General features: G+C 36.3%; 1 protein-coding gene across 1 annotated transcript in view; it reads left to right on the top strand.

The window, feature by feature from the left end:
• Positions 1-13,293, top strand: part of Rab2 (RAS oncogene family member Rab2) — a 232,443-nt gene extending 219,150 nt beyond the window's left edge. The window contains exons 7-8 of the mRNA XM_090377489.1: positions 4,261-4,329; positions 12,704-13,293. Of these exons, the coding sequence (XP_090233615.1) occupies positions 4,261-4,329; positions 12,704-12,799 (165 nt within the window). The 3' untranslated portion in view covers positions 12,800-13,293. The remainder of the gene's footprint in view (positions 1-4,260; positions 4,330-12,703) is intronic.
• The last annotated feature ends 12,985 nt before the right edge of the window (positions 13,294-26,278 follow it).

Genomic DNA, 26,278 nt, shown 5'->3' with positions numbered 1-26,278 from the left:
GCCTCCAATAAGCAAAGTGGTGGTATTGCACCGGTTGATGAGAGTCATCTACCACCTAGTACTGCCTGGTAACGTAGAGGGGTGGAATTCCTCCAGTGTGGGCGCCACACCTCGACCCCTGCTTACATTGGGTCACACCTGGGTGGTGATCCACCATGTACTTGTGAAGGTTATACCCAGGATTACTAACAGTCCCACCATCGTGAAGATGGAAGCAGAGGATTTGACTGTCCAAGACTGTCTGGACTTCGCCGAAATTGGGTCCACTTGACTGAATGTCACCCGAATATCAGTTCCATCAGCGTTTTAGACTCCCAGGTAGCAAGTACAGCTTGTCTGGCATATCTGAGAGAGTGTCTGTGACAACCTCAAGGACCAACCTCAAGTATTTCACTTGTGCGATTCAAGTGAAATACTTACCATCTGGCTAACACTGGAGGATTAGCACTGCACGATTAGATAGCACTGAAGGACAAACCAAAAAGCTCAGACGTGTGATGCCACAAAACGGGCCATACTTTATAGAAATTTGTAATTGGAGTTTCTCTGTTATTTTCAAAATTTGTAAAATGCTCTTCCTCCCTGATATTTTTTACCATAAGTGATTATAAATCTCAAATTTATATATTTTTTTCACTCACACATAAAATTTCTGGAATCAGATTTAGGATGTACAAAGATAATGCAGTATTTCTTTTAATAAAATTTTTATTTTTATTATAAACGGAGAACATAGGTTGACCAGAGGCTATTATCCGTGTTGGGAATATGCCTTAATCTTCTGACTGGCTGTAGAAAGCAATCAACTAGCACTGCTTCCCGATATATGGGATAGGTAGCTGCAGACATTTTACAAGCACCACTTACATTGCGGAATGGTAATCCCTTTAACTTTTAATTCGTGCTTTCTAATTGCCAAAGGCTAGAAGTGGGTACAATGCTTACAAAGTTATGTCTCACAATCCATTGGTTATATGGAAATTTTTTTGTTGTACGGAAACTATTTTAAATGTAATTACCAAAAGGAATTCAAAAAATTTGCTATAAAGAAATTTGTTGAACAGTGGTCCGGCTGTAATTAAATCAAAAATGTATCAATGTTAAAATACATAACCAGTTATGTCCCCTTATTATGCTGCGGCTGGGACTCGAGCCCCACTTGCACAACTCTAGTTCCGGCTCTGCTATTTGTGCTTGCTGACTAATCTTGTTGATGTTTTATGGACCTGTTCCAACAGAAAGAACATAAAACCTCAAAAAGATGCAGCATAAAAGTTGGTAATTATTTTGCTGCAGTTTAATCACCAGTCCTTCTGGCAAAGTTCCTGTACATCCTAGTAGCCTATTTGCATTGATCAGAGAACTTTGTTAATCTGTTTAACCCCCACCCCAAAGATCTTTATCATTCTTTACTACATCGAGTGCGTTAGCACTCAATTACCACTTTTCAGCTTATCTGCATTATTTCCTTGCAGAAGTATACAGTAATACCCCGAAGTTACGCGATAGGCGGGTCCGACGAAAATCGCGTAAGTCGAATTCGCGTAAGTCGGGGTACAACTTTGCATATAAATACATATAAATTTTGCTTAATTGGGACCAAGGACTAACAAAAACACTAGTTTAGAAGAAAAATATTAATAAAATTGCAGTTCTTTATACATATTAATACAAAATATGTATTAAAAAAACAAATGACTTACGTTAAAAAGTTATTTCGATGTCGATGACTTCATAAAATCTAACAAATTCGTCTGACGACACAGCGCGTTCTTTTTTTCACGCAGAATTTCTTCGTAGCAAGCTAATAATTTTTTATTCCTTGCTTTGTAGCTATAACGCGTTCTTCGTTGGAGTCTGTTTTCTAAAAATTTTAAGCCCTTTACAATTGAGCCCTTTTCAATTTTCAACCTGTCAAGTTTGCAATTGTCATGTGCTTTTCGCCGTTGCTTCATTTAGGCCTGTAGCACGTGCAATATCACATGGTCTTTCATTTCGCTCAAAGCGTTTCACAATTTCATATTTTTTCTCTATCGACAGAGGCGGACTGGCCATAAGCCTTACCGGGGAAACCCCGGTGGGCCAGTGTGATTTTGGCCATAAACCATAGTATGAGGCCACTATAAATTTTCCCGGGTAAGAATTTTTGACCCAGTCCGCCTCTGTTTATTGATAATTGCTTTTCTTTTTCTCTCTGAATCTGCAGTCTTCACCAGGACGCTTCCTTTTCACACCTTTTAATTAAGTATTTTACTCATTTTTAGGGAATAAAGCACAATTACAAAACGAGGAGGCACCCTGGATACGCATAAACAAAGCTGCGCGCATGTAGCAACTGAATAAACAACACCATAAAGGCAGAGATACGCTATTAACACCTCACATTTCTAGGGGTTACTACCATAAAACAATAAAAATCCAGTTGCATTTCTGCTAGTGAAATCTGTTATAAACTGGTAGTAAACTCGATCTAATTGCATTTGCGATTATACCGATAGCTGGAATTGTGTTGGTTTTTACGTTATTATGGTGAAATGTGTTTCCCCTTCACTGATATAAAAAACATAAAAGCAGCAAAGTTGAATTTTGTTCATCTTTCGCTCTCATTCTCCGCCGTCGCACCGTATATCGATAACATATGAAAAACGACCTTGAAGATAGTGGGCGGCAGCGTTGCCAAACGAAAAAATCAAGAACCGCGTAACTCCGAGTTCGCGTAAGTCGGGGTATTACTGTTGTACTCTGATATATATATATATATTAACCACTCTTGATATATATATATATACAGTAATACCCTGACTTACGCGAACTCAGAGTTACGCGATTCTTGATTTTTTCGTTTGGCAACACTGCCGCCCACTATCTTCAAGGTAGTTTTTCATGTGCTATCGATATACGGTGCAACGGCGGAGAGTGAGAGCAAAAGATGAACAAAATTCAACTTTGCTGCCGCATGAGCTGCACACATATACAAGAATTTGCATTCCAACTGTCATATTTGTATGTGTACGTTCGAATTTGTGCTCAACTTTTGTCGGAAATTACATCGTTTTCACGGATAAAAAAACTTTCCAGGCTTTAAGGTTTCCAAAGACCGATTGACAATGATGGTCGGCGGGAATGCAGCTGGTGACTGCAAGTTAAAACCTCTCTTAATTTATCGCTCGGAAAACCCAAGAGTTTTAAAAAATATATCTTGTGAAAGTTGTGTTTTTGCCTCCAAACACAACCAGCTTGCTTCAACCGATGGACCAGGGAGTCATCAAAACATTCAAGGCCTACTACACGAGGCGTTCGTTTGCACGTCTGAATGAAGCTATGAGACAAAATAGTGAGATATCTGTTAAAGACTTTTGGAAACAATTCAATGTTTTAGATGCCGTAAGAATCATTGAAGAATCTTGGGATAAAATTCACAGAAAAACATTGAATGGTGTCTGGAAGAAACTTTGTCCATTTTTTTTTCAAAAACAAGATGAAAACAACGCCAGAAACTGATCATGTCGCTCATGTGATAGAAGTAGTTAATCTTGCCAGGCAATTAGATTTGTAAGTCAATGGCGATGATGTCAACAAGCTGTTGGATTCACATACTGAGGAGCTGACAATGAATGAGCTCATAGAGATGCGTGAGCAAAATGTCACTGAATTATCCGACACTTCAGACCCAGTTCCACCAGAAAAGCACATGACAATTGCAAGCTTGACAGAAGGTCTCAACTCAGTTGAAAAGGGCTTAAAAATTTTAGAAAACCGACTCCAACGAAGAACACGTTATAGCTACAAAGCAAGGAATAAAAAAAATTATTAGCTTGCTACGAAGAAATTCTGCTTGAAAAAAAGGTGCTGTCAGACGAATTTTTTAGATTTTATGAAGCCATCGACATCAAAATAACTTCTTTAAGTAACTCATTTATTTTTTTAATACATAATTTGTATTAATATGTATAAATAACTGCAATTTTATTAAATATTTTTCTCTTAAACTAGTGTTTTTGTTAGTCCTTGGTCCCAATTAAACAAAATTTATATGTATTTATATGCAAAGTTGTACCCCGACTTACGCGAATTCGACTTAAGAAGCGATTTTCATCGGACCCACCTATCGCGTAACTTCGGGGTATTACTGTATATATATTAACCACTCTTAATATAAGTTATCCACTTAATTCTACAGCTTACAAAAAATTGAACTTACAAAATTCAAAATTTTATGTTTATAAAGAATCGTGTAAATGATTTTCCTGGCATTTTCAGGCATTCATTAATACAGCTAAAGAAATTTATGAGAAGATCCAAGAAGGCGTCTTTGATATAAATAATGAGGTGAGTTTGTTTTTCTGTTATTTTATATGGAAATGGTGCTGTTCTCTACTAAAACTGACAACTAATTGAGAAATGCAACTCAAAACAATAATTATGAAAATTTTACATGTATGAACAACATTTAACTTATATAACTGATATTTTACAATTGTAAAATATCAGTTATATAAGTAATCAGTAGTAGATTTATAAAATAGATTTATCAGTAATAGCATTAGCATTAGCATTAGTAGAGGCATATGATGCAAGAAAGCAAGCTTATTCAGCATCAGCCAAAAAAAAAAAAAAAAAAAAAAACCCTCTCCCATTTCACCCCTCCGTTCGTTCGAAATACCTGTCCAGTTGAGCTTTAAATTTGTTTAGGCTATCAACTTCAACAACAAGTGATGGAAGTCGGTTCCACCAACCAACCACCCGCTGGCCAAAGGCAAATTTCCGCACATCTATCCGACATCCGTCCTTCCTCAATTTGAATTTATGCCCTCTGAGGTGATTATTCTGAGAAAGATGAAGAATCCCATTGGCATTGAGCATGCTCAAACCATTCAAAGCCTTATACACCTCTATCAGATCACCTCGCCGGTGCCTAGTCTCCAGACTCTGTAATTTGCAAAACTTAAGCCTTTCTTCGTAAGAGCAACCCTTTGTTCCATTTACTAATCTTGTTGCCCTTCTCTGTACCCGTTCCAGCAGCTCTACATCCTTCTTGAAATGAGGCCTCCAGACCTGTATACAGTACTCAAGATGTGGCCTAACCATTGCCTTATACAAGGGAATAATCACCTCCTTATCCCTGCTAGAAAAATTCCTGTATATCATTGACAAGACACCATGAGCTACTCTTGCAGCTCGTCTGCACTGCTCAGAGAACTTCATATCTGCCTGCACAATTACCCCCAGGTCCTTTTCATTCTCCACCACTGTCAGTGTAGTACCGCAGAGTTGATACATTGCTCTGGGGTTACTGTTACCCATATGTAGTACTTTACATTTGTCAATGTTAAACTTCATTTGCCACCTCTCAGCCCATCTGCTCAACCTTTCCAGATCCTGTTGCAGCAGCATAGCGTCAGTACTGTCCTTAACGACCCTGCCAACCTTTGTATCATCTGCAAACTTAGACATTAAACTTGATATCCCATCATCAATATCATTCATAAACACCGAAAACAACAACGGACCCAACACTGAACCCTGAGGAACTCCACTAATAACATTAGTCCACGTTGAGCAGTGTCCATTGATTACCACTCTCTGTCTTCTGCCACTCAACCATCCCCTTATCCATAGCAGCAATTTGCCTCCAATGCCACACTGCTCCAATTTGTGCAGCAGTCTTCCATGTGCAACAGTATCAAAAGCCTTTCTAAGATCCAAATATATAATATCAAAGTTATTCCCTGCATCCAGTTCTTTTGTGACTACATCATAGTATCCAATCAAATTGGTCAGGCAAGACCTGCCCTTAACAAAACCATGCTGCGTCTGAGCTATAACTGAATTCTTGTCTAGATGATCCTGCAGTGCTTCTTTAACCAGTGCCTCCATTAATTTACCTGGAACAGAAGTTAAACTAACAGGTCTATAATTACTTGTGTCAGCCTTTGATCCTCCTTTGTGAATTGGGGTTACATTTGCACATCTCCAGTCTATGGGTACCTCCCCTGAGTCCAAAGAAGCTCTCATAATTATGGCTAGGGGTTTGCATACTTCCTTTGCTGCCTCCTTTAATATAACTGGATAGATCCCATCCACCCCAGGTGCCTTTTTTATGTTTATCCTCAACAATCTCTCCTCCACTTTCCTCTCAGTTATTACAAAATCATCCAGCTCACTGCCAATGTTTACTTTACCTACATCATTCTCTTTCCTGAATAACTCCTCATGCGTGAATGTAGATGCAAAATACTCGTTTAGATTGTTAGCCACCTGAGCAGGATCCTCAACTGTTGAACCATCAATATCCAGTGGACCAATCTGATTCATCCCTTTCCTTCTCGAGTTCAAGTATGTAAAGAACTCCTTTCTGTTTTTCTTTGCATCCTTTGCCAAGGATTTTTCGTAGTCTGCCTTTGCCTGCCTAATCTCCTTTGTGACTTGGTTACAGACCAACTTATATCTATCATAGGCTTCCATGTCACCCATTAATTTGTATGTATCCCATGCATTTTTCTTCTCTGCCACATGTCTCATTAGTCCATCTGACAACCATTTAGGCCTAAACCTTGAACAATATTTCTTAGTTGGTATGTAAAGCCTGGTAGCCACCAATATTAGTTCCTTGAAAGCTTCCCATTTTGAGTTTGCTGTTGGTAACATCATCAGTTGGTCCCACTGTATAGAATTTAAATACTGTCTCAGACCATCATAGTCGCATTTACGAAAACAAAAACCCTTCCCTTTACCTCTGATGGTAGTTACCTCCTTGAGTAAATCCCACTTCAACACACTGTGATCACTGCCACCTAGTGGTTCATTTATCTGCAGGTTCTTAATGCATGAAGAATCACTACTGATAATCAGATCAAGAGTATTGCTCCCTCTTGTTGCCTCACGAACATGCTGATGTAGAAAACAATCATCCAATAAATCCACAAAAGCCTTGCTAGTGTGCGAGTGACCAACCCACAAATTCCAGTCAATATCTGGGAAATTAAAATTCCCCATTATAAGACTCTCTGATTTACTGGCCCACTCTATTTCCCTGTACAATATATTATTATACTCATCAGAGTCGTTAGGCCTATAGCACACTCCTACTCTCAATTTTGATTTCCCTATGCTCATGTCACACCAAACTGACTCGACACTGCCCTGTCCATCGATGTCAACTGGCTTCACTTCCTTTGACTTTATGTGTTTCTTAATTAATAGCATAACCCCTCCTCCCCTCCTGTCCTGTCTATCCTTTCTATATACATTGTATTCCCCAAATTCCAGTTCCGCATTACTTATATCTGTGTGACACCACGTCTCTGATATCCCAACAATATCTGCCTTTGATGTTTTGAGCAATACCTCAAATTCATCAAATTTATTTACCAAACTCCTAGCATTGGTGTACACGCAGGTATACATGCACCTGTTTCTATTCTTAGCTACCCTAACACAACCCATGTGTTTACTTGTAACGCAATGACTACCAGCAGTCTCTGAAATATCCTGCATCTTGTTTTTCAGACTTCTGCTCATTTGAATAGAAGCAGTGCAAGAATCACTTCCACCTCTGCCAGTGGCTACTGTTAATCTATTACTTGTATCCCCCCCAACTAGCAGTTTTCCGACCCACCTAACACTGCCTCGACAGCATCAGCAAAAATTCTTGCACCCTTTCTATTTAAGTGTATCCCATCCCTGTAGAAGCAATCTCTCCTGTTAACAAGTACAGTCCAGGCTGAAAAAAATTCTACCCCTTGAGCCTTGCACAATCCCTCCAGGGCCGAATTGATCGACAAGGCTCTCATCATATACTCCCTCCTATCGTGTCTGGGCAGAATTGCAGACACTTTCAAGTTCAACCCTAATTCACGGCTTTTTTCCAACAGTGACCTGTACTTGCTAAGTAATTCCGCCGGTCTCCTACTCTTAATATCATTAGTGCCAACGTGTACAACTATATCACCTTTTGTGCCCTTAAAAGATGATATCCGCTCTACAACGTCATCAACCTTTGCCCCTGGCAGACATACCCTGGTCCTATTCCACCTATCCTTTTTACAAAGCATGTTCCCCGTTTCCCTGACAATAGAGTCACCAGCAACTACTAGTTCCTGTGGGACCAGCGCATTCTGCCTAGGGGGCTGCCCCTGTGTTGCCTGATGACCAAGTGCAAGCTCTGGCGTTGATGTGGGCAGCTGAGAGCTTGATGGGCCCCTCAATTTATTTCCTTCGAGGGCATCCACCCTGTCCTTCAAGGTCTCATAAAGGCCCATAATTTAATAGATTTATAAAATATCAGTAATAGATTTATAGGAAATGAATCAGACTCTGCAAAGTTTTTTTTTTTTTTTTTTTTTTCTCTCCATGTGATATTTATTTCTCTGGTTCAGTGATGGTATGTGCATGCCCTTGCTTTGGTGTGTGAGCAGTGTCCAATTAAAACCATAACTGATTGTGTGCAGAATTATTAACAGCAACACAGTTCTCATTAGAAATTTTCAAGAATTTTACTTTTTTATAATATAAAGGCTACTTACTTGTTTTAACTTTTTTTAAAGTTAAAACAAATAAAATATACAAATGTTACTTGAAATAATATTTTGTTTCTTTAATATGGAAGATCATTTTTATTTTTGAACTGCTTAATTTCTTATCTAACAAGTCTGATCTATCACTTCACAAATGTTTGAATAGCATGCTGTTAAAAAAAGTTCATAATAAGCTGTACAATAGTCATATTTGTGATTTCTTTAAATATAGCAGAATCCTGGCTGTCCGAAACAATTGGTATTTTCAATAATCAATAAACCTAACCTTCAGTAAACCTTTCAATAATTGGACCCTAAAATGATGTTGACTGGTTGCACATATTTGGACTGCTTTGGAAGATAGAGAGAGAGCCGAAATTATACAAGGCAATTCAGAAGAACAGTGCCCATGAAAGTATCTATAGAAAAGGCATGCAGCAAAAACAACATCTATGAGACAGAGTGGAAAGATTATTGAAGATGAGTCATTAATTAACCAACTGCCCTCTTTTGAATGGAATCTGGAAGCCTAAGAGAGATTTTGGGGCACCGCCCCAGATATGGGAACGATATTCCATAGTAGAGCAATTTGCTCTACCATTGAATATGAACAGCTGTTTAGAAGAAAAGTAACAGCGAAAGCGAAAAACCCAGTATTTTAGATGGAAGCAATATTTGTAATGTTCCTAAGGTGCCACACCAAGAGAGATTAGAAGTCAGAGTAATCCGTAACAGGGATATATGACCTTGCCTAGAAATCAGAGTGCATTTGAAGATAAACATAGGAGCACAAGAATCTTTTTTTGAGATATAAAACAGAACTGAGTTTTAGAAGATTAAAATCAACTAAGTTATCTTTTCCCCACTGCAGAATTACCTGGAGATTTAAGGAATTGGTAGTGGAGATTCAAGAAGTTGAAGCTGTTTGTGCAGGGCAAGCTTTCTCAAACTGAAAGGTGGAATGCAATGTGCTATCATCAGGAAAACTATGGGTAGGATTTCCTATTAATGGAAGAAGGTCATTAATATACAAGAGAAGAAGAGTGGGAAAAAGAACTGAACCTTGGGGAATGCCAACTTTAGTAGAGAAGTTGGAAGACAAATAATGTGATTGTAGAAGTGCCATTTACCATCACTTGCAGTGAGCGGTCAGAGAGAAAACTGGATACCTAATTATAAAATACAGTTGACAAACCATAAGACGGAAGCCTATTTAGAAGTCCTTTATTCCAAACACAATTAAAGCCTTTGAATTGTCAAGAGTAACTGCTTGAGTTTTACCAAACTCTTCCATTGAATTTATCCCTAGATGGGTGACATAAGCCATAATATCACCAGTGGAGCTACATTGATAGAATCCATACTGGCAATCGTTGATCAGATGAAAGGTTTCTAGATAGGTTAAAAGTTATCAGCTAATGCAGTTCTCCATTACATTAGAAAGAATAGAAGTGAGTGCAATAGGACAATAATTGGATTGGAGGCATTTGTCATCCTTTTTAGTAACTGGCAGTATGAGCAAATTTCAAAGCCAGAAAAAAAAAAAAAAAAAAAAAAAAAACATCTTTGGAATAAGAAAGTGAAAAAATGCAACACAGAATAATGGTTTGGCTGACAATCAGATTCATTTGTGAAAATCCTCGATGAATTTGGTATCGTACTCAGAGCGTTCATCTAATGCTTCAATTCTTCTGAAACTGTCTTATCAATTAGGTACCCCCCCCCCCCGAAATTCATGAATTCTATCTCTTTCATTTAACTGTAACCTATTTTTCTAACTTCATTTTTGCCAAATGCCAACATTTCATGTTTAGTAGGTTTAATACCTCTGTTGTCCTCATTTTCCTTCTCTTGTCATCGATATTGTCACTAGTTCTTTGAACTAGTTGTTAAATTTGAATTTTTTCTTTTATTTTTGAAACTGCCCAAAATGTTGATGTCATTCAGATATTTAGATACCATGACCATGTAAACAGAGATAGGGAAAATTTACAGAAAAATGTGGATATGGAAAAAAAAATGCACTTCCACGAAACAACAGATGATTATTTGTCGGGCTAAAAGAAAATAACTCTCTCCTAATTCTCAAACAGGGTGCTTACAGTTGATTCACAGTGGTGTCCAACCTATGGTCCATGCGGAAAATGAACTAAAACAGCATTTAAAATTTTGTGAATTATCCAGAAATTTTCTCATTTAATGTTTTGTTCAGTAATTGTAATTGTGTACTGTACTTAATAAAATTTTTGAATATTTTCAATTTTTCTTTTACACGTAACAAGATATGGAAAATGTAACACTAATTTTTTTTGAATCACTCAGTGTGGCCTGTGAAAGTAATCTAACTTTTAATTTTTTTGAATATGACCCCTGTACGGGAAAATTGTACTTGTATTTTGTATTTGTGTTTTTGTATGGCCTTTCAAGGTAAGGCCACTGTGTAATAAAAAAAAAAAAAAAAAAAAAAAAATCCAATCAACTGAACTGGGATAGGGGAAAGGAAGCATAGAAAGAAAAAAGTTTTAATCCCGCGCAGGAGATTTTTATCCCACACGGGAGAAAGTGATAGGACAGAAAAATTTTGTCTGTGAGTTTTTGTGTGTGTGTTCTGTTCTGTAGTGTAGTGGCCTTTTGGCTACCTGGACTTCCGCCTCCAGGTACTCATCCTTAGCTGCAGGAAGGCAAGGCCTCCTCTACTACTAGTCGTTCTCTGGGGAACAACTTTCCCAGGGAGGAAAAGAAAACTGGAGTAAAGTGAAGAGGGGAAAGGGAGGGTGATCCCCCCCCCCGGCCCAGGGGAGCCCCAGTTCAGGATAAATTGCTAGGGGGGGGGGGAATGAGAGTGGGTGATAGGTTGCTAGCCTGACATGGGGGAAAAGGTTGGACACCACTGCAGTAGAAGGTTGACCAAAGCCCGTTGGCAGCATCGGCAATACCCCTTGATATACTCACTGTGTTGACTAGTGTGACTTCTCCGTACGTGGGACAGGTGGTTTGATAGGTGTTACGAATACCCTTAGTTGCAGAATGTTAATCTCGTTAACTCTCTTAATTCGTGCAGCAACACAAATTGCTAAAAATGCGAACAGTGTGTGCTGAGTTGTCTGTCCTAATCCGTTCTCTATATGAAAATTTTCTTTGCTCCACCGAAACTATTTTAAATGTAACTTCCAAGGGATATTCAAAAAAATTCGCTATAAAAGGAGTTTGTTAGAGGTCCGACTGAGTAATTTATAATTCTAAAAATGGTTATAAAGTTTTATGTAGAAAATATCTTAGCAGTAGACTGAAAAATGCAAATTTAATTAAATTATTTTAAGCTTATTTGAATAGCAGGTAAACATGTTAAAAAAATTTATGTAATAGTACAAATTTCGAAGTGTTTGCTGCATCCAAATGTCGCACATCACTGTTAATAATGTTGCCGGTACGTCGTACCATTGCGTACTGTCCCAAAAAAAAAGCACTGATTTTAATTAGGATGTCATAATTTGTTGCTCTCTTGAGCCCAGTTCTTATTGGAAGTGTATACTGTGGTATAGTAGAGAACTTTTTTGATCATCTTTACACAATAAAACCTCAGTAGTCCAACTCCTAGTGCCTGTTAGTAACTTTGGAGCCAGCATTTTTTTTTTTTTATCCAGATGCCCACCATTTCTCTCTGAAATAGTATTAATTGGTGGACTTGTATCCTTCTAGGTCTTGTCATTACAGAGCTTTTGTGGTTCAGTTCTTAGTTAATTAAAAAGTTCAATGGTAGTCACTAGGAAAGAGCAGCTTATTTGGGTTTTTAAATTATTGTGGAGAGGAACTCTTGTATCAGCATTCCTTGGGGATGGAAGGTAGCACGATTGAGGTTAAAGAAACAGGCTGTGGGCATCCAATCTTCCTTCCTGTTAGCAGTTGGGCTAACAGGAAGATCTGTGGAAGTGGGGGTGGATTATTGAGGTTGGAAAGTAGAATGGCTCCAGAGATGGTAAAGAGCCAGTACTCATGATATGCCTTTAGGTTGCTCACATTACAGTATAATAGTGTGAAATGAGCACTGTGAAGGTTACTTATTCATTTGTTATTTTGTTCTACAGTAATTACATTTTGTTACATAAGAAAATTGATTGACCATTAGGAAAGTTTAATATATATATATATATATATATATATTTTTTTTTTTTTTTTTTCTGTTACAGGCAAATGGGATTAAAATAGGTCCCCAACATTCACCAACCAATCCTACACTTCCTGCTAGTGGTCAGGGTGCCAGCCAAGGTGGTGGATGCTGTTGATTAGTTTCTTGAGTCACCAACCATAAATTCAAGCTCCCATTGTGTCCCAAACATTTAATATTCATAGTTTTTTCCTCCCATTTCCCTTCCCTGCCAGACTGTCTGTGACACAGTTTATGTCCTTTGTGTAGTTGTATGCTAGAAAATTATATGTTATGGTATCTCTTCCTGTTTAAATATAACTGTGGTCAGTAATGGAGCATTCCCTTTCCCCTCCCTACACCCATTCTTTCTCCCTTCCCTGGTTAATTGGCATGCTTTTAAAGCTACTGAGATTTGTATATTCATATTGCCAGCTCCCGTACTGGAGCTCATTGAGTTTCGATGTGAAACTATACTGCAAGATTTATTCCTCATACTTAATTGCAAAAAGCCAGTTTTTGAAACCCTAAAATTACTGATTGTTATATGGCATGTAATTCAATATAAAATCCATATTACATTTCATAATTTACAAATGTAAGCTTTTGTGTATGAAATATAAGCATTATAAGTTTTCACACAATCTTTATTATAGTTTTCTTGTGCAGTTGTAATTTATTTTGTATTTTTTGGTGTTAGTATGATCCACTAAACATGGATTTTTCTTAAGTTCTCCATTTTATATTAAAAGATTAATAATGAAATTGCTGTCATATCTGGATTTGTGTTTGTAAAACTGTTAGCAACTAATAGAAAACTTTTTGTTTAACTGAACTTCCGAAAAATGTCAATTAAACTGATTTTAGTTTCATTCCAGATTCTGAACAGTGATATTACTGTTTTTATTATTATGCTTTTTTTTTGTAGCTGCTAGTATGAACTACTTACTGAAATGCTCTCCACATAATTGACATGATAATTGAAAAATTCTTTGCATGAAATAAAAAAAAAATGCATTTTGAAATTTCTTTGTAAATTTCCTTATTACTTTGAGATCTGATATACATAGATACAGTTTTTCTAAAATTTCTTTCTAACTAGCTTGTAATCAGACTCATGACCAAAATCATGTTTATTTTTAAAATTGTTAGGGGGTTTTCAACCAGTTATTTACTCCTTATTCTCTGATAAAAATTAATTTAAAGAAATATATTCTCTAATTTTAGTCAAAACAGAATACTCAGTAGTTGGTGCCTTACTGATTAAGGAGAATGGCATTGTTCAGTATACCAAACTTTAGTATTGCCCAAATGAAATTTAAAAAAATTGCATTGAGGGGGGAGAAAAAGATAATTTACTTCTGATTTAGAATGACAACAGATAGATTTCATTCCTGAAGAATGGAAAAAGTTACTGAAAGAGGTATTACAAACCATGTGTTGTACTAATTTTAATCTTATTTACATTTTATTTGGTCTCTGTCCCTGTTTTCAAGAAATGTATGCTATATCCAGTAAAATATATTACTATAAATAAATAAATTCTATCAGAACAAATAATGAATTTTTCTTCCTTCTGCTAACAGTGAAGCTTAACTGCAGAATGGTTGGAAACCTCTTTTATTATGACATTTCAACAGTTGTTATCAGAAAAACCATCAGTAAATTGCAAATTCAAATAACATTCCTAAACACATTTGTATTATATTTTTGTCTTTACCATTTATGACTTGACTTGTTTGAACGTTAATACAGTTTCTGTATAGTTATTTTATAATTCTAGATTAAGCGAAAGCATTTTTTTTTTCCTTGATAAAAATAAAACCAATTCTGTATTTGGATTGATTGTTTTTCTTCCTTTTGTGCCTGAATTTTTTCGATACAAACTTTAAGCTCGTTCATTAATTACTATATATTCATTTTATTATTGCATTTATGACTACAGTTGACCTTTTTTTGTATTATATTAATTATTAACTCTTTAGAAAGGATTTTTTTATTTTCTCATATTCTTTTGTTCAGTTAATCTTTATGTTACGCAGTTGCTGCTGCATAAATTTTGGAAATTGTGCTTATTTGATGTGATCAAAGATTAGCATAAAGTAGAATCCCAATTCGTTTTTGCTTGCCATTTTCTTCTTGTACTAATGATTTACTTTTTTTTTTTTTTTTTTTAGACAGAACTTTCATTTCTAGTCTATATTCATTAGTTTGATATTCTATTGTTTTAAATTTGGGACTAGTCAGCGAACTTTTGATCTGTGTCAAAGTTGGCTAAATCATCTAGCATTATAGACCTTGTACAGAAGGCACTTTCTACATTATTTTATGAATACCAGAAAAAGGAAATACAGGATTGGTAGGTTTTTTTTTTTTTTTGAGGAGGGTGTCTTTTAATCTATGGCAATTCTGGGGATTTTACTGAAATGTGAACATTAACTTGGGGATTGTTTACGTGTCACTGTAACTTAACAATATTTATACTTTAAATACAGTACTAAATTGTCTGCTTTTCATAATTTACTTTGAGGTGAAGGTTGAATTAATTGAAATCTGTGGTGATTCAGTTTTATTAGCTTATAGTTGAAAACATGGTCAAAAAAATAAGCAAGTGGATGCACATGTTGGGTAATGTAGCCTGAAGTTAGTTTCTCTTTTGTGGTAATCTGTATTTTTTTTTTCACTGCTGATAAAATAGGAAAAATATATTTTTTTTGTGTGCATGTGTTAGTAGCCCATTCTAAGTTAACAGCATGATGTAGTATGCTATAAAAAAATAATGGATGTAATTACGGCTGGTTAATTAATACAGAGATGGAAATCCATGATGCATGCACTCGTCCACAAAAAAAAAAAAAAAAAAAAGATTCCTTCCATCCTGCTTCAGTCTTGGTCTGATAGTGGTTGATTCTTGTATAAGGACAGCAAATGTGAACTTTTTTTTTTTTAATCATTTCATCAGTTTGTTTTAGCATTGAAGCAGAGTGAAAATAGAATTTCATTGTTTTGTGATGTTACTGCTGCTGTTAATTATACATGCAAAGAGTTTGTTAGTTGAAACCTGTTTTTATCATTATATTATTAATTCAAGCAATATGAATCAGATTTAGTACTTGTGCATAGTTTAACTCCCTTGTTAGCAGCTGTCAAATTAATTTTATTTGTAAAAGGTGTTAGTTGGCACTGATGTCAGTCATAGTTAGGAGTCTGCCTGTTAGGAATGTTTGCCCTAGAATGACCCAGTGTGCTGCTATTAAAGGTTGCTGATCTCTCCCGTCTTCCCATGACGTCACTGGATGGGGATATGGTAATTGTTGCTGTATTTTATTAGACTGACAGATGTATTACTGCAACCAGTTATGAGATGTTTGGGAAAGGGTGATCATCACATTTGCACTCAAAATCAATTTGCTTATAAAGTGACCTTCTCTCTGATATCTTTCTTAATGTAATCTTTGTTAATAGAATTTTGGCTTCATTATATACTTAAATGATATATAATTTTTTTTTTTTTTTAAGGAATAAATGGTTTGTCAGGGTCAGCTGATTTGGATATTTCAAAGAATCTCATAATTTAATTTGGGAAGGGCATTATGTGGTTTATTTTTCTACATACCTAATCTCTCAAGTCCTTGGATTAGGAGAAACATGACAACATCATTATAGCATGAGAAAGTGCTCCACCATTTGTGGAAATCATTTTAGAACCTAAATTCCATAAATTTTTGTCAGATGCAGTAATCAGCCTTGCTCATGTGTCATTAAAACCCAAAACAACTGACTGACTCAAATTTTTTAATTTTATAGAAGTCAAATAGATAATATGTATTCTTCCTTCTAAAGAACAGCATACAGTTTTAAGATTTAACTCCCCACTTTTTTTTTTTTTTTTAACTGTTAGATTTGATTCAGTGCATATAGTTTTGGTACAATTTTCTACTGTATATTAGGTTTTAAACTATCAGTTACACATCAGTATACATTTATTTTGTATGTAAATTAAATGGGTAATCTGATAGCTGAATTTCAGAAATCAAATGATGTCCTATCCTGTACAAATATGCCAAGGTCAAGATTCGTGAAATCTGTTTGGTTTAATGGGTTTAGTGGGCTAAGTTGCTGTCCTCTGTGATTCAGAAAAATAAATGCACAATTAGTGAAGTGAATACAGCCATATAAATGGGCATCTGTATTTTCTTCAAAAATTGTTCTTAGACTCCAGAGGATTTGCATGATTAGCATGTGCAGTCTTTAATCAGGCTTGTAATTTTAGAAAGATCTCATACCTATACCTGTCAACTTACTGATTTCAAAGAAAAGCTGTAAAAAAAATAGTTCAGATAGTCCTCTTTCATATCAATAGCTAATGTGACTAGTCATTAAATGTATAGTGATTATTTGGAACCCATATGAAGAGCTCTGAATGATTTTGCTTTCTTTATACAGTTCAACTATTTATATGTAAATTAAATGTTTACTTTCCATAATAATAAAAATGTTTTTAATTTTTTGATCAGTTTGGATGTCCTTCCTTTATAAAGTAGTCACAGAAATTGTTTCCCTTTTCTGCTTCTTGACTCAGCTGTGAGAAATCGTGTTATTTTATGTGGGAAAGAAACGTTCTCTTGCAATTTATATTAGTATTAGCAACCAGCTTCATTAAAACTGCAGTGAAATGATAGAAATTATGGACTTCCATATTTGTTTATTACCTTTGAAGATAAAGTAACAAGAACATTTTAAAGCTAATTTTTTTTATTATGTATGATTTGTGCAGGTAATGAATATTAAAACTTGAAAAAACACAACACCTACATCTGTTAGTATTAAAATCGTTCTACCTTGGAAGTATTGTAATTCTTCCAAAAATTTGACACTTGGTTGATTTGTTTTTAAAGTAAATACTGTAAACAGAAATATCTAGTACCATTACCTAAAACTATTATGGTATTATACAGCAGACTCCCGCTTTACGATATTAATCCGTTCCTGAGACACCATTGTATCATTAAAATATTTTAATGTGAACCCAACAACACATTGTTTTTTGGTAATTTGTTCCAAGATCTCGCAAGTTTGAAATTTTCAGTATATAACTGAGCTGTTTATCTCTCTAAAAGGTGATTTTTATAATGGAAATAATATTAGTTTTATGTAGAATACTGAATACCATATTTTTCAATGTATACCAACTCGCCTTTTATCTGAAAAAAAGTCACTGTAAAATTGTGGTGCGTCTTATACACCGGAATAAACATTAAAACACGATACATATTTAAAAAAGAAAAAAGATAAAAAATGCTGATGGTGCACCACATTTTTACTCCCCTTCCCCACAAAATGTTGAATCAAATTTCAAAAAACCAATTCAAATAATTAAAATGCATTACACTTTCATCATTATCATATGTTCAGTTATAAGAATCAGTGGCGCCTCCGTAGCCAGGTGGAAAGGAGCAGCAGTGCGTAGCACACGCTTCTTGATTAGACCGGGGTTTGATCCTGTCACCACCAAATGCGGAGGATGCAGAAAGGTGAGGGAATGACTACCGCATATTCCCGGAGCAATATGGCCTTAGTTGCTAATGTTCCTAAAAACCAAATAATAACAACAACATAAGAATCAGTTTTGAACACCTTTGTGATATTTTTCTAAAGCACATTTCTGGAGGTCACAACCATAACACAAAAACAATTTGCAGTTTCTGCGTTATTTGGCATTTCTGTTAGTATAATCTATTATAAATGGGTAGGAAGCTCAAGTTATTGCATATGCGATAATACCAATAGCTCGAATTCTGTGGTTTTTACATTATTATGTGAAATGTGTTTCCTCTTTCATGAAATCTTCAATCATATAGAAAACGTCAGTTTTCTGAATCTTCTCTTCATTCCTATTTTTTAAGCTGTGCAAACTTGTTACTCTGTATCTCACTTGTGTGTATTATGTTAGTTGCAAATTGTGTGTTCTTTGTTATAAATTGATTATCTTTTTTACTGTTTTAAATTTTAAAACCCCGCCAAAAGTCAGTGAAAAGAAATATCAATTAGTATGTACTGTACATATTACAGTACATATTAATTAAGCTATGTATGTAAGCATAAATTATTTTTATTTTGCTAACCTGTGAAAAATATTTTTCCAATTTTCAGTATCATTTAATTTTGTTAATTGGTAAAGTAATAAAGTGTAAATTTATGCTTCTTATCTGTACTTTTAATAGAATTAAAATTCTGTTTGCAGATGTGATCACAATGACCGGTGCTTACTACATATCATATAGTGAACAGTATTTTATTATCGAGAGTCCATCGTAAAGTGATTTCATTGTACAGTTAACCAACCCTAAAGCAGGGGTCCACTGTACTAGTTTTTTCAGTATTATACTTTTAGAGTTAACCCAATGTGAAATCTTTTGAATATTAGAATTGTGCAGAACAGATTAACTGATGCATTTTAATACTAACCAGTACAATGTTATGTGTTTCCTCTGGAATTCAAATGATAGTTCATTTTTGGCATTTGCAGAATAATAAATATGAAACTTAGTTATTTTCAATAGCTGCTATATAGTGTGGTTTTGCATATTATTAATATTTGAAGTGTAGATTGAGACAAGTTACAGTGACATTAAGAATGCATTAAGAAATTACAAAACTTTCTAAAACAGGGCGAAGATGTGCTATGTTTAACATTTCTCCTACCAAGTTTCATTTAATGAATCTATGTAAACCGAAAACATTTTTGTGCTATCAGGCAACTTCAGATTATCATTTAAAAATGACACTATAAAAAAATGCATTCTATTTACCAAACTAGAGTAATTTTATGATTTTCACTTTTATGGCTGAATTTTTTGTATGTCTATATGTTCTCTGTAATATAATTGCAAATGTTAACGAGGACAATGTATTAGAAAAATGTACATATTAAAAACTGTAGTTCAGGAAATTTACAACATGGACTGCAGTGTTTAATGTTAAAAAAATAATAATTTAAGAAGATTCTTCCAACTCCAAAGTATATGAACTAATCTCAGTGATACTCTGTAATTTCCCTAATAACAGTAATCCAAAAAGAAGCACACATATAATACAATCCCACAAAATATGCACATCATAATAATGCACATTCTTAGTGAATATATCACATATCAAGCACACCAGTTTCCCATGCTGATGTTTGAATGATACAATAATAAATGCTACATTTCACTGAGTGTATTAATGTTGGTTTAAGACAGGAGGAAAGGTGCCACTGTAGCTTGTAACATTTGCTTGCTTTCATTTTTACCTTCTTTTATGCTTTGTGCAGCCATTATTGCCACTGTCTTTGAAACCCTTGATAAGGGCAAAAAAGGTGATATAGTTGTACACGTTGGCACTAATGATATTAAGAGTAGGAGACCGGCGGAATTACTTAGCAAGTACAGGTCACTGTTGAAAAAAATCCGTGAATTAGGGTTGAACTTGAAAGTGTCTGCAATTCGGCCCAGGCACGATAGGAGGGAGTATATGATGAGAGCCTTGTCGATCAATTCGGCCCTGGAGGGATTGTGCAAGGCTCAAGGGGTAGAATTTTTTTCAGCCTGGACTGTACTTGTTAACAGGAGAGATTGCTTCTACAGGGATGGGATACAGAAAGGGTGCAAGAATTTTTGCTGATGCTGTCGAGGCAGTGTTAGGTGGGTCGGAAAACTGCTAGTTGGGGGGGATACAAGTAATAGATTAACAGTAGCCACTGGCAGAGGTGGAAGTGATTCTTGCACTGCTTCTATTCAAATGAGCAGAAGTCCGAAAAACCAGATGCAGGATATTTCAGAGACTGCTGGTAGTCATTGCGTTACAAGTAAACACATGGATTGTGTTAGGGTAGCTAAGAATAGAAACAGGTGCATGTATACCTGCGTGTACACCAATGCTAGGAGTTTGGTAAATAAATTTGATGAATTTGAGGTATTGCTCAAAACATCAAAGGCAGATATTGTTGGGATATCAGAGACGTGGTGTCACACAGATATAAGTAATGCGGAACTGGAATTTGGGGAATACAATGTATATAGAAAGGATAGACAGGACAGGAGGGGAGGAGGGGTTATGCTATTAATTAAGAAACACATAAAGTCAAAGGAAGTGAAGCCAGTTGACATCGATGGACAGGGCAGTGTCGAGTCAGTTTGGTGTGACATGAGCATAGGGAAATCAAAATTGAGAGTAGGAGTGTGCTATAGGCCTAATGAGTCTGATGAGTATAATAATATATTGTACAGGGAAATAGAGTGGGCCAGTAAATCAGAGAGTCTTAATGGGGATTTTAATTTCCCAGATATTGACTGGAATTTGTGGGTTGGTCACTCGCACACTAGCAAGGCTTTTGTGGATTTATTGGATGATTGTTTTCTACATCAGCATGTTCGTGAGGCAACAAGAGGGAGCAATACTCTTGATCTGATTATCAGTAGTGATTCTTCATGCATTAAGAACCGGCAGATAAATGAACCACTAGGTGGCAGTGATCACAGTGTGTTGAAGTGGGATTTACTCAAGGAGGTAACTACCATCAGAGGTAAAGGGACGGGTTTTTGTTTTCGTAAAGGCGACTATGATGGTCTGAGACAGTATTTAAATTCTATACAGTGGGACCAACTGGTGATGTTACCAACAGCAAACTCAAAATGGGAAGCATTCAAGGAACTAATCTTGGTGGCTACCAGGCTTTACATACCAACTAAGAAATATTGTTCAAGGTTTAGGCCTAAATGGTTGTCAGATGGACTAATGAGACATGTGGCAGAGAAGAAAAATGCACGGGATACATACAAATTAATGGGTGACATGGAAGCCTATGATAGATATAAGTTGGTCTGTAACCAAGTCACAAAGGAGATTAGGCAGGCAAAGGCAGACTACGAAAAATCCTTGGCAAAGGATGCAAAGAAAAACAGAAAGGAGTTCTTTACATACTTGAACTCGAGAAGGAAAGGCATGAATCAGATTGGTCCACTGGATATTGATGGTTCAACAGTTGAGGATCCTGCTCAGGTGGCTAACAATCTAAACGAGTATTTTGCATCTACATTCACGCATGAGGAGTTATTCAGGAAGGAGAATGATGTAGGTAAAGTAAACATTGGCAGTGAGCTGGATGATTTTGTAATAACTGAGAGGAAAGTGGAGGAGAGATTGTTGAGGATAAACATAAAAAAGGCACCTCGGGTGGATGGGATCTATCCAGTTATATTAAAGGAGGCAGCAAAGGAAGTATGCAAACCCCAAGCCATACTTATGAGAGCTTCTTTGGACTCAGGTGAGGTACCCATAGACTGGAGATGTGCAAATGTAACCCCAATTCACAAAGGAGGATCAAAGGCTGACACAAGTAATTATAGACCTGTTAGTTTAACTTCTGTTCCAGGTAAATTAATGGAGGCACTGGTTAAAGAAGCACTGCAGGATCATCTAGACAAGAATTCAGTTATAGCTCAGACGCAGCATGGTTTTGTTAAGGGCAGGTCTTGCCTGACCAATTTGATTGGATACTATGATGTAGTCACAAAAGAACTGGATGCAGGGAATAACTTTGATATTATATATTTGGATCTTAGAAAGGCTTTTGATACTGTTGCACATGGAAGACTGCTGCACAAATTGGAGCAGTGTGGCATTGGAGGCAAATTGCTGCTATGGATAAGGGGATGGTTGAGTGGCAGAAGACAGAGAGTGGTAATCAATGGACACTGCTCAACGTGGACTAATGTTATTAGTGGAGTTCCTCAAGGTTCAGTGTTGGGTCCATTGTTGTTTTCGGTGTTTATGAATGATATTGATGATGGGATATCAAGTTTAATGTCTAAGTTTGCAGATGACACAAAGGTTGGCAGGGTCGTTAAGGACACTACTGACGCTATGCTGCTGCAACAGGATCTGGAAAGGTTGAACAGATGGGCTGAGAGGTGGCAAATGAAGTTTAACATTGACAAATGTAAAGTACTACATATGGGTAACAGTAACCCCAGAGCAATGTATCAACTCTGCGGTACTACACTGACAGTGGTGGAGAATGAGAAGGACCTGGGGGTGGTTGTGCAGGCAGATATGAAGTTCTCTGAGCAGTGCAGACGAGCTGCAAGAGTAGCTCATGGTGTCTTGTCAATGATATACAGGAATATTTCTAGCAGGGATAAGGAGGTGATTATTTCCTTGTATAAGGCAATGGTTAGGCCACATCTTGAGTACTGTATACAGGTCTGGAGGCCTCATTTCAAGAAGGATGTAGAGCTGCTGGAACGGGTACAGAGAAGGGCAACAAGATTAGTAAATGGAACAAAGGGTTGCTCTTACGAAGAAAGGCTTAAGTTTTGCAAATTCCAGAGTCTGGAGACTAGGCACCGGCGAGGTGATCTGATAGAGGTGTATAAGGCTTTGAATGGTTTGAGCATGCTCAATGCCAATGGGAGTCTTCATCTTTCTCAGAATAATCACTTCAGAGGGCATAAATTCAAATTGAGGAAGGACGGATGTCGGATAGATGTGCGGAAATTTGCCTTTGGCCAGCGGGTGGTTGGTTGGTGGAACCGACTTCCATCACTTGTTGAAGTTGATAGCCTAAACAAATTTAAAGCTCAACTGGACAGGTATTTCGAACGAACGGAGGGGTGAAATGGGGGAGGGTTTTTTTTTTTTTTTTTGGCTGATGCTGAATAAGCTTGCTTTCTTGCATCATATGCCTCTACTAATGCTAATGCTAATGCTAATACATTTTATTATAGATACTTGGAATGTCTTGGAACTTGGTATGATTTAGTATGCTAAATGCTATTTAGAGGCTAAATGATGCTGTGAATTGAATCTGGGAGACTGTCTGTAGGTAAACTTCAGGTTTAACCATGCTTCCCAAAATTTTAAATTCATATCCCCCATTATAGTTTCACATAGCAGTATGAATAGAGAAGTAAAATCGTTATAAAAGAAAAAATAAATGCATTATGGTGAGATTATACACTTTTATTTTCAGATAATATGTAATCCTACACAATTCCTAAGAAATGTTATTTAAGAAATCAACTGACATTCCTTTACCCCCTCAGAGTAGCACAGCCTTGATACAACTGCAGGGAAATATATTCAGCTGTAAACATTTTTGTTAAAGGTGTTTACTTTTTCTTGATTCTGACAGAACCACACAAGTAGAAAAGATTAGTCAATAGTAAAAATTATAACAGTGATATTATAACTGCTTCAAGTTGTAATGAAGGAAAGTATGTACAGTAGTGAGTTCTTGGAAAATGCTTTTTTTCTAAGTGCTTGTAAGATGTTAAAATGTGTTGCACAACATTGACAAAAAATGTTATTCATTTAGATAATGTAAGAATTTGGCTGGCAGAAGATGAAATAGCAACAGTACAAGGGGGAAGAGCAGTGAATGAAGCAACAAGTGAAAATGAATAAAACTAAATAGTTACATGAAAGTTAAGTTTACTGTATGGTCTTGAGAATTAATAATAGGTTAGGTTAGCTTGTATCATTACCTCTAAATCTTTCTCATTCTGAAATACATTTAATTCTCTGTCCAATATGTAGTAATATGATTCCCACTGCCTTCAAATTTCCCCAAATGCACAAACCTTACATTTGGTAGAATTTAACTTCAGATTTTTCATTCAAACCATATGTGTAAGTGATGTTACACAAACCATATGTGTAAGTGATGTTACACAAACCATATGTGTAAGTGATGATGTACTTTGGATGTTATTCCAAAGTAATATAACCTAAGCACTTCAAGGTAATGTAACCCAGGTTATTCTACCCAATTTTACATCAGCAAATTTTGACTTTGACAACTTTCCCTGTATACCACATGGAAGATCAGAAACAAGAGAGGGTCTCAATTCTGAAAGCTAAGGAATACTGTTTGCTCATACTTGTGCATAAGTTTTCAAACAGCTGAGATTTCAATGAGAAAGGCGGAGAGAAGTGATTTTAGTTCGTTCTCATTTTTGTTTTGAATGAGGCTTGCATTAACAAAAAAAAAAGCCAGATAAAAATTTGAGATGTATTGACAGTATTTTAATATGGATTAAGAAATATCAAAAAAGAAAAAATAAAATGCTTGCATTGCTGATTTCAATTCATTATTATTGTTTTTAAAGATATTAGGAGGGGTAAAGACATTACCATGACAAAAAAAAAAGTTTGAAAAACATTGCAGTAATAATTCATGAGGGGCCAAATCAAAACGGCAGAATTACTTAACAAGTACAGGTCACTGTTGAACAAAAGCCGAGAATTAGGGTTGAATTTTAAAGTGTCTGCAATTCTGCCCAGACACGATAGGAGGGAGTATATGATGAGAGCCTTGTCGATCAATTCGGCCCGGGTAAGATTGTGCAAGGCTCAAGTGGTAGAATTTTTTTCAGCCTGGACTGTACTTGCTAACAGGAGAGATTGCTTCTACAGGGATGGGATACACTTAAATAGAAAGGGTGCAAGAATATTTGCTGATTCTATCGAGGCAGTGTTAGGTGGGTCGGAAAACTTCTAGCTTGGGGGGAGACAAAGACCAATAGATTGACAGTAGCCACTAGCAGAGGTGAAAGAGATTCTTGCACTGCTTCTATTAGAATGAGCAGAAGCCTGAAAAACAAGATGCATGATATTTCAGAGACTGCTGGGAGCCACTGCGGTACAAGTAAACACATGGGTTGTGTTAGGGTAGCTAAGAATAGAAACAGGTGCAGGTATACTTGCGTGTACACCAATGCTAGGAGTTTAGTAAATAAATTTGAGGTATTGCTCAAAACATCAAAGGCAGATATTGTTGGGATATCAGAGACGTGGTGTCACACAGATATATGGGATGCAGAACTGGAATTTGGGGAGTACAACGTCTACAGAAAGGATAGACAGGATAGGAAGGGGGGGAGGGATTATGCTATTAGTTAAGAAACACAAAACCAAGGAAGCGAAGGCAGTCGACATCGCTGGACAGTGCAGTGTTGAGTCAGTTTGGTGTGACATAAGCATTGGGAGATCAAAATTGAGAGTAGGAGTGTGCTATAGGCCTAATGACTCTGATGAGTATAATAAGAAACTGTACAGGGAAATAGAGTGGGCCAGTAAATCAGAGAGTCTTATAATGGGAGATTTTAATTTCCCAGATATTGACTGAATTTGGGGGCTGGTCACTCACACACTAGCAGGGCTTTTGTGGATTTATTGGATGATTGTTTTCTACATCAGCATGTTCGGGAGGCAACTAGAGGGAGTAATACTCTTGATTTGATTATCAGCAGTGATTCTTCATGCATTAAGAATCTGCAGATGAATGAACCACTAGGTGGCAGTGATCACAGTGTGCTGAAGTGGGATTTACTCAAAGAGGTAACTACCATTAGGGAGGGGTAAAGGGAAGGGTTATTGCTTCCGTAAAGGCGACTATGATGGACTGAGACAGTATTTAAATTCTATACAGTGGGACCAACTGATGATGTTACCAACAGCAAATTCAAAATGGGAAGCATTCAAAGAACTTATCTTGGAAGCTACTAGGCTTTACATACCAACTAAGAAATATTGTTCAAGGTTTAGGCCAAAATGGATGTCAGATGAATTAATG

This window comes from Mastigoproctus giganteus, chromosome 7 (assembly GCF_048544385.1).
Source record: "Mastigoproctus giganteus isolate SK-2022 chromosome 7, ASM4854438v1, whole genome shotgun sequence".
NCBI lineage: Eukaryota > Metazoa > Arthropoda > Arachnida > Uropygi > Thelyphonidae > Mastigoproctus > Mastigoproctus giganteus.
The sequence above is the reverse complement of the archived record's forward strand: the minus strand, read 5'-3'. Positions and strand labels throughout refer to the sequence as shown.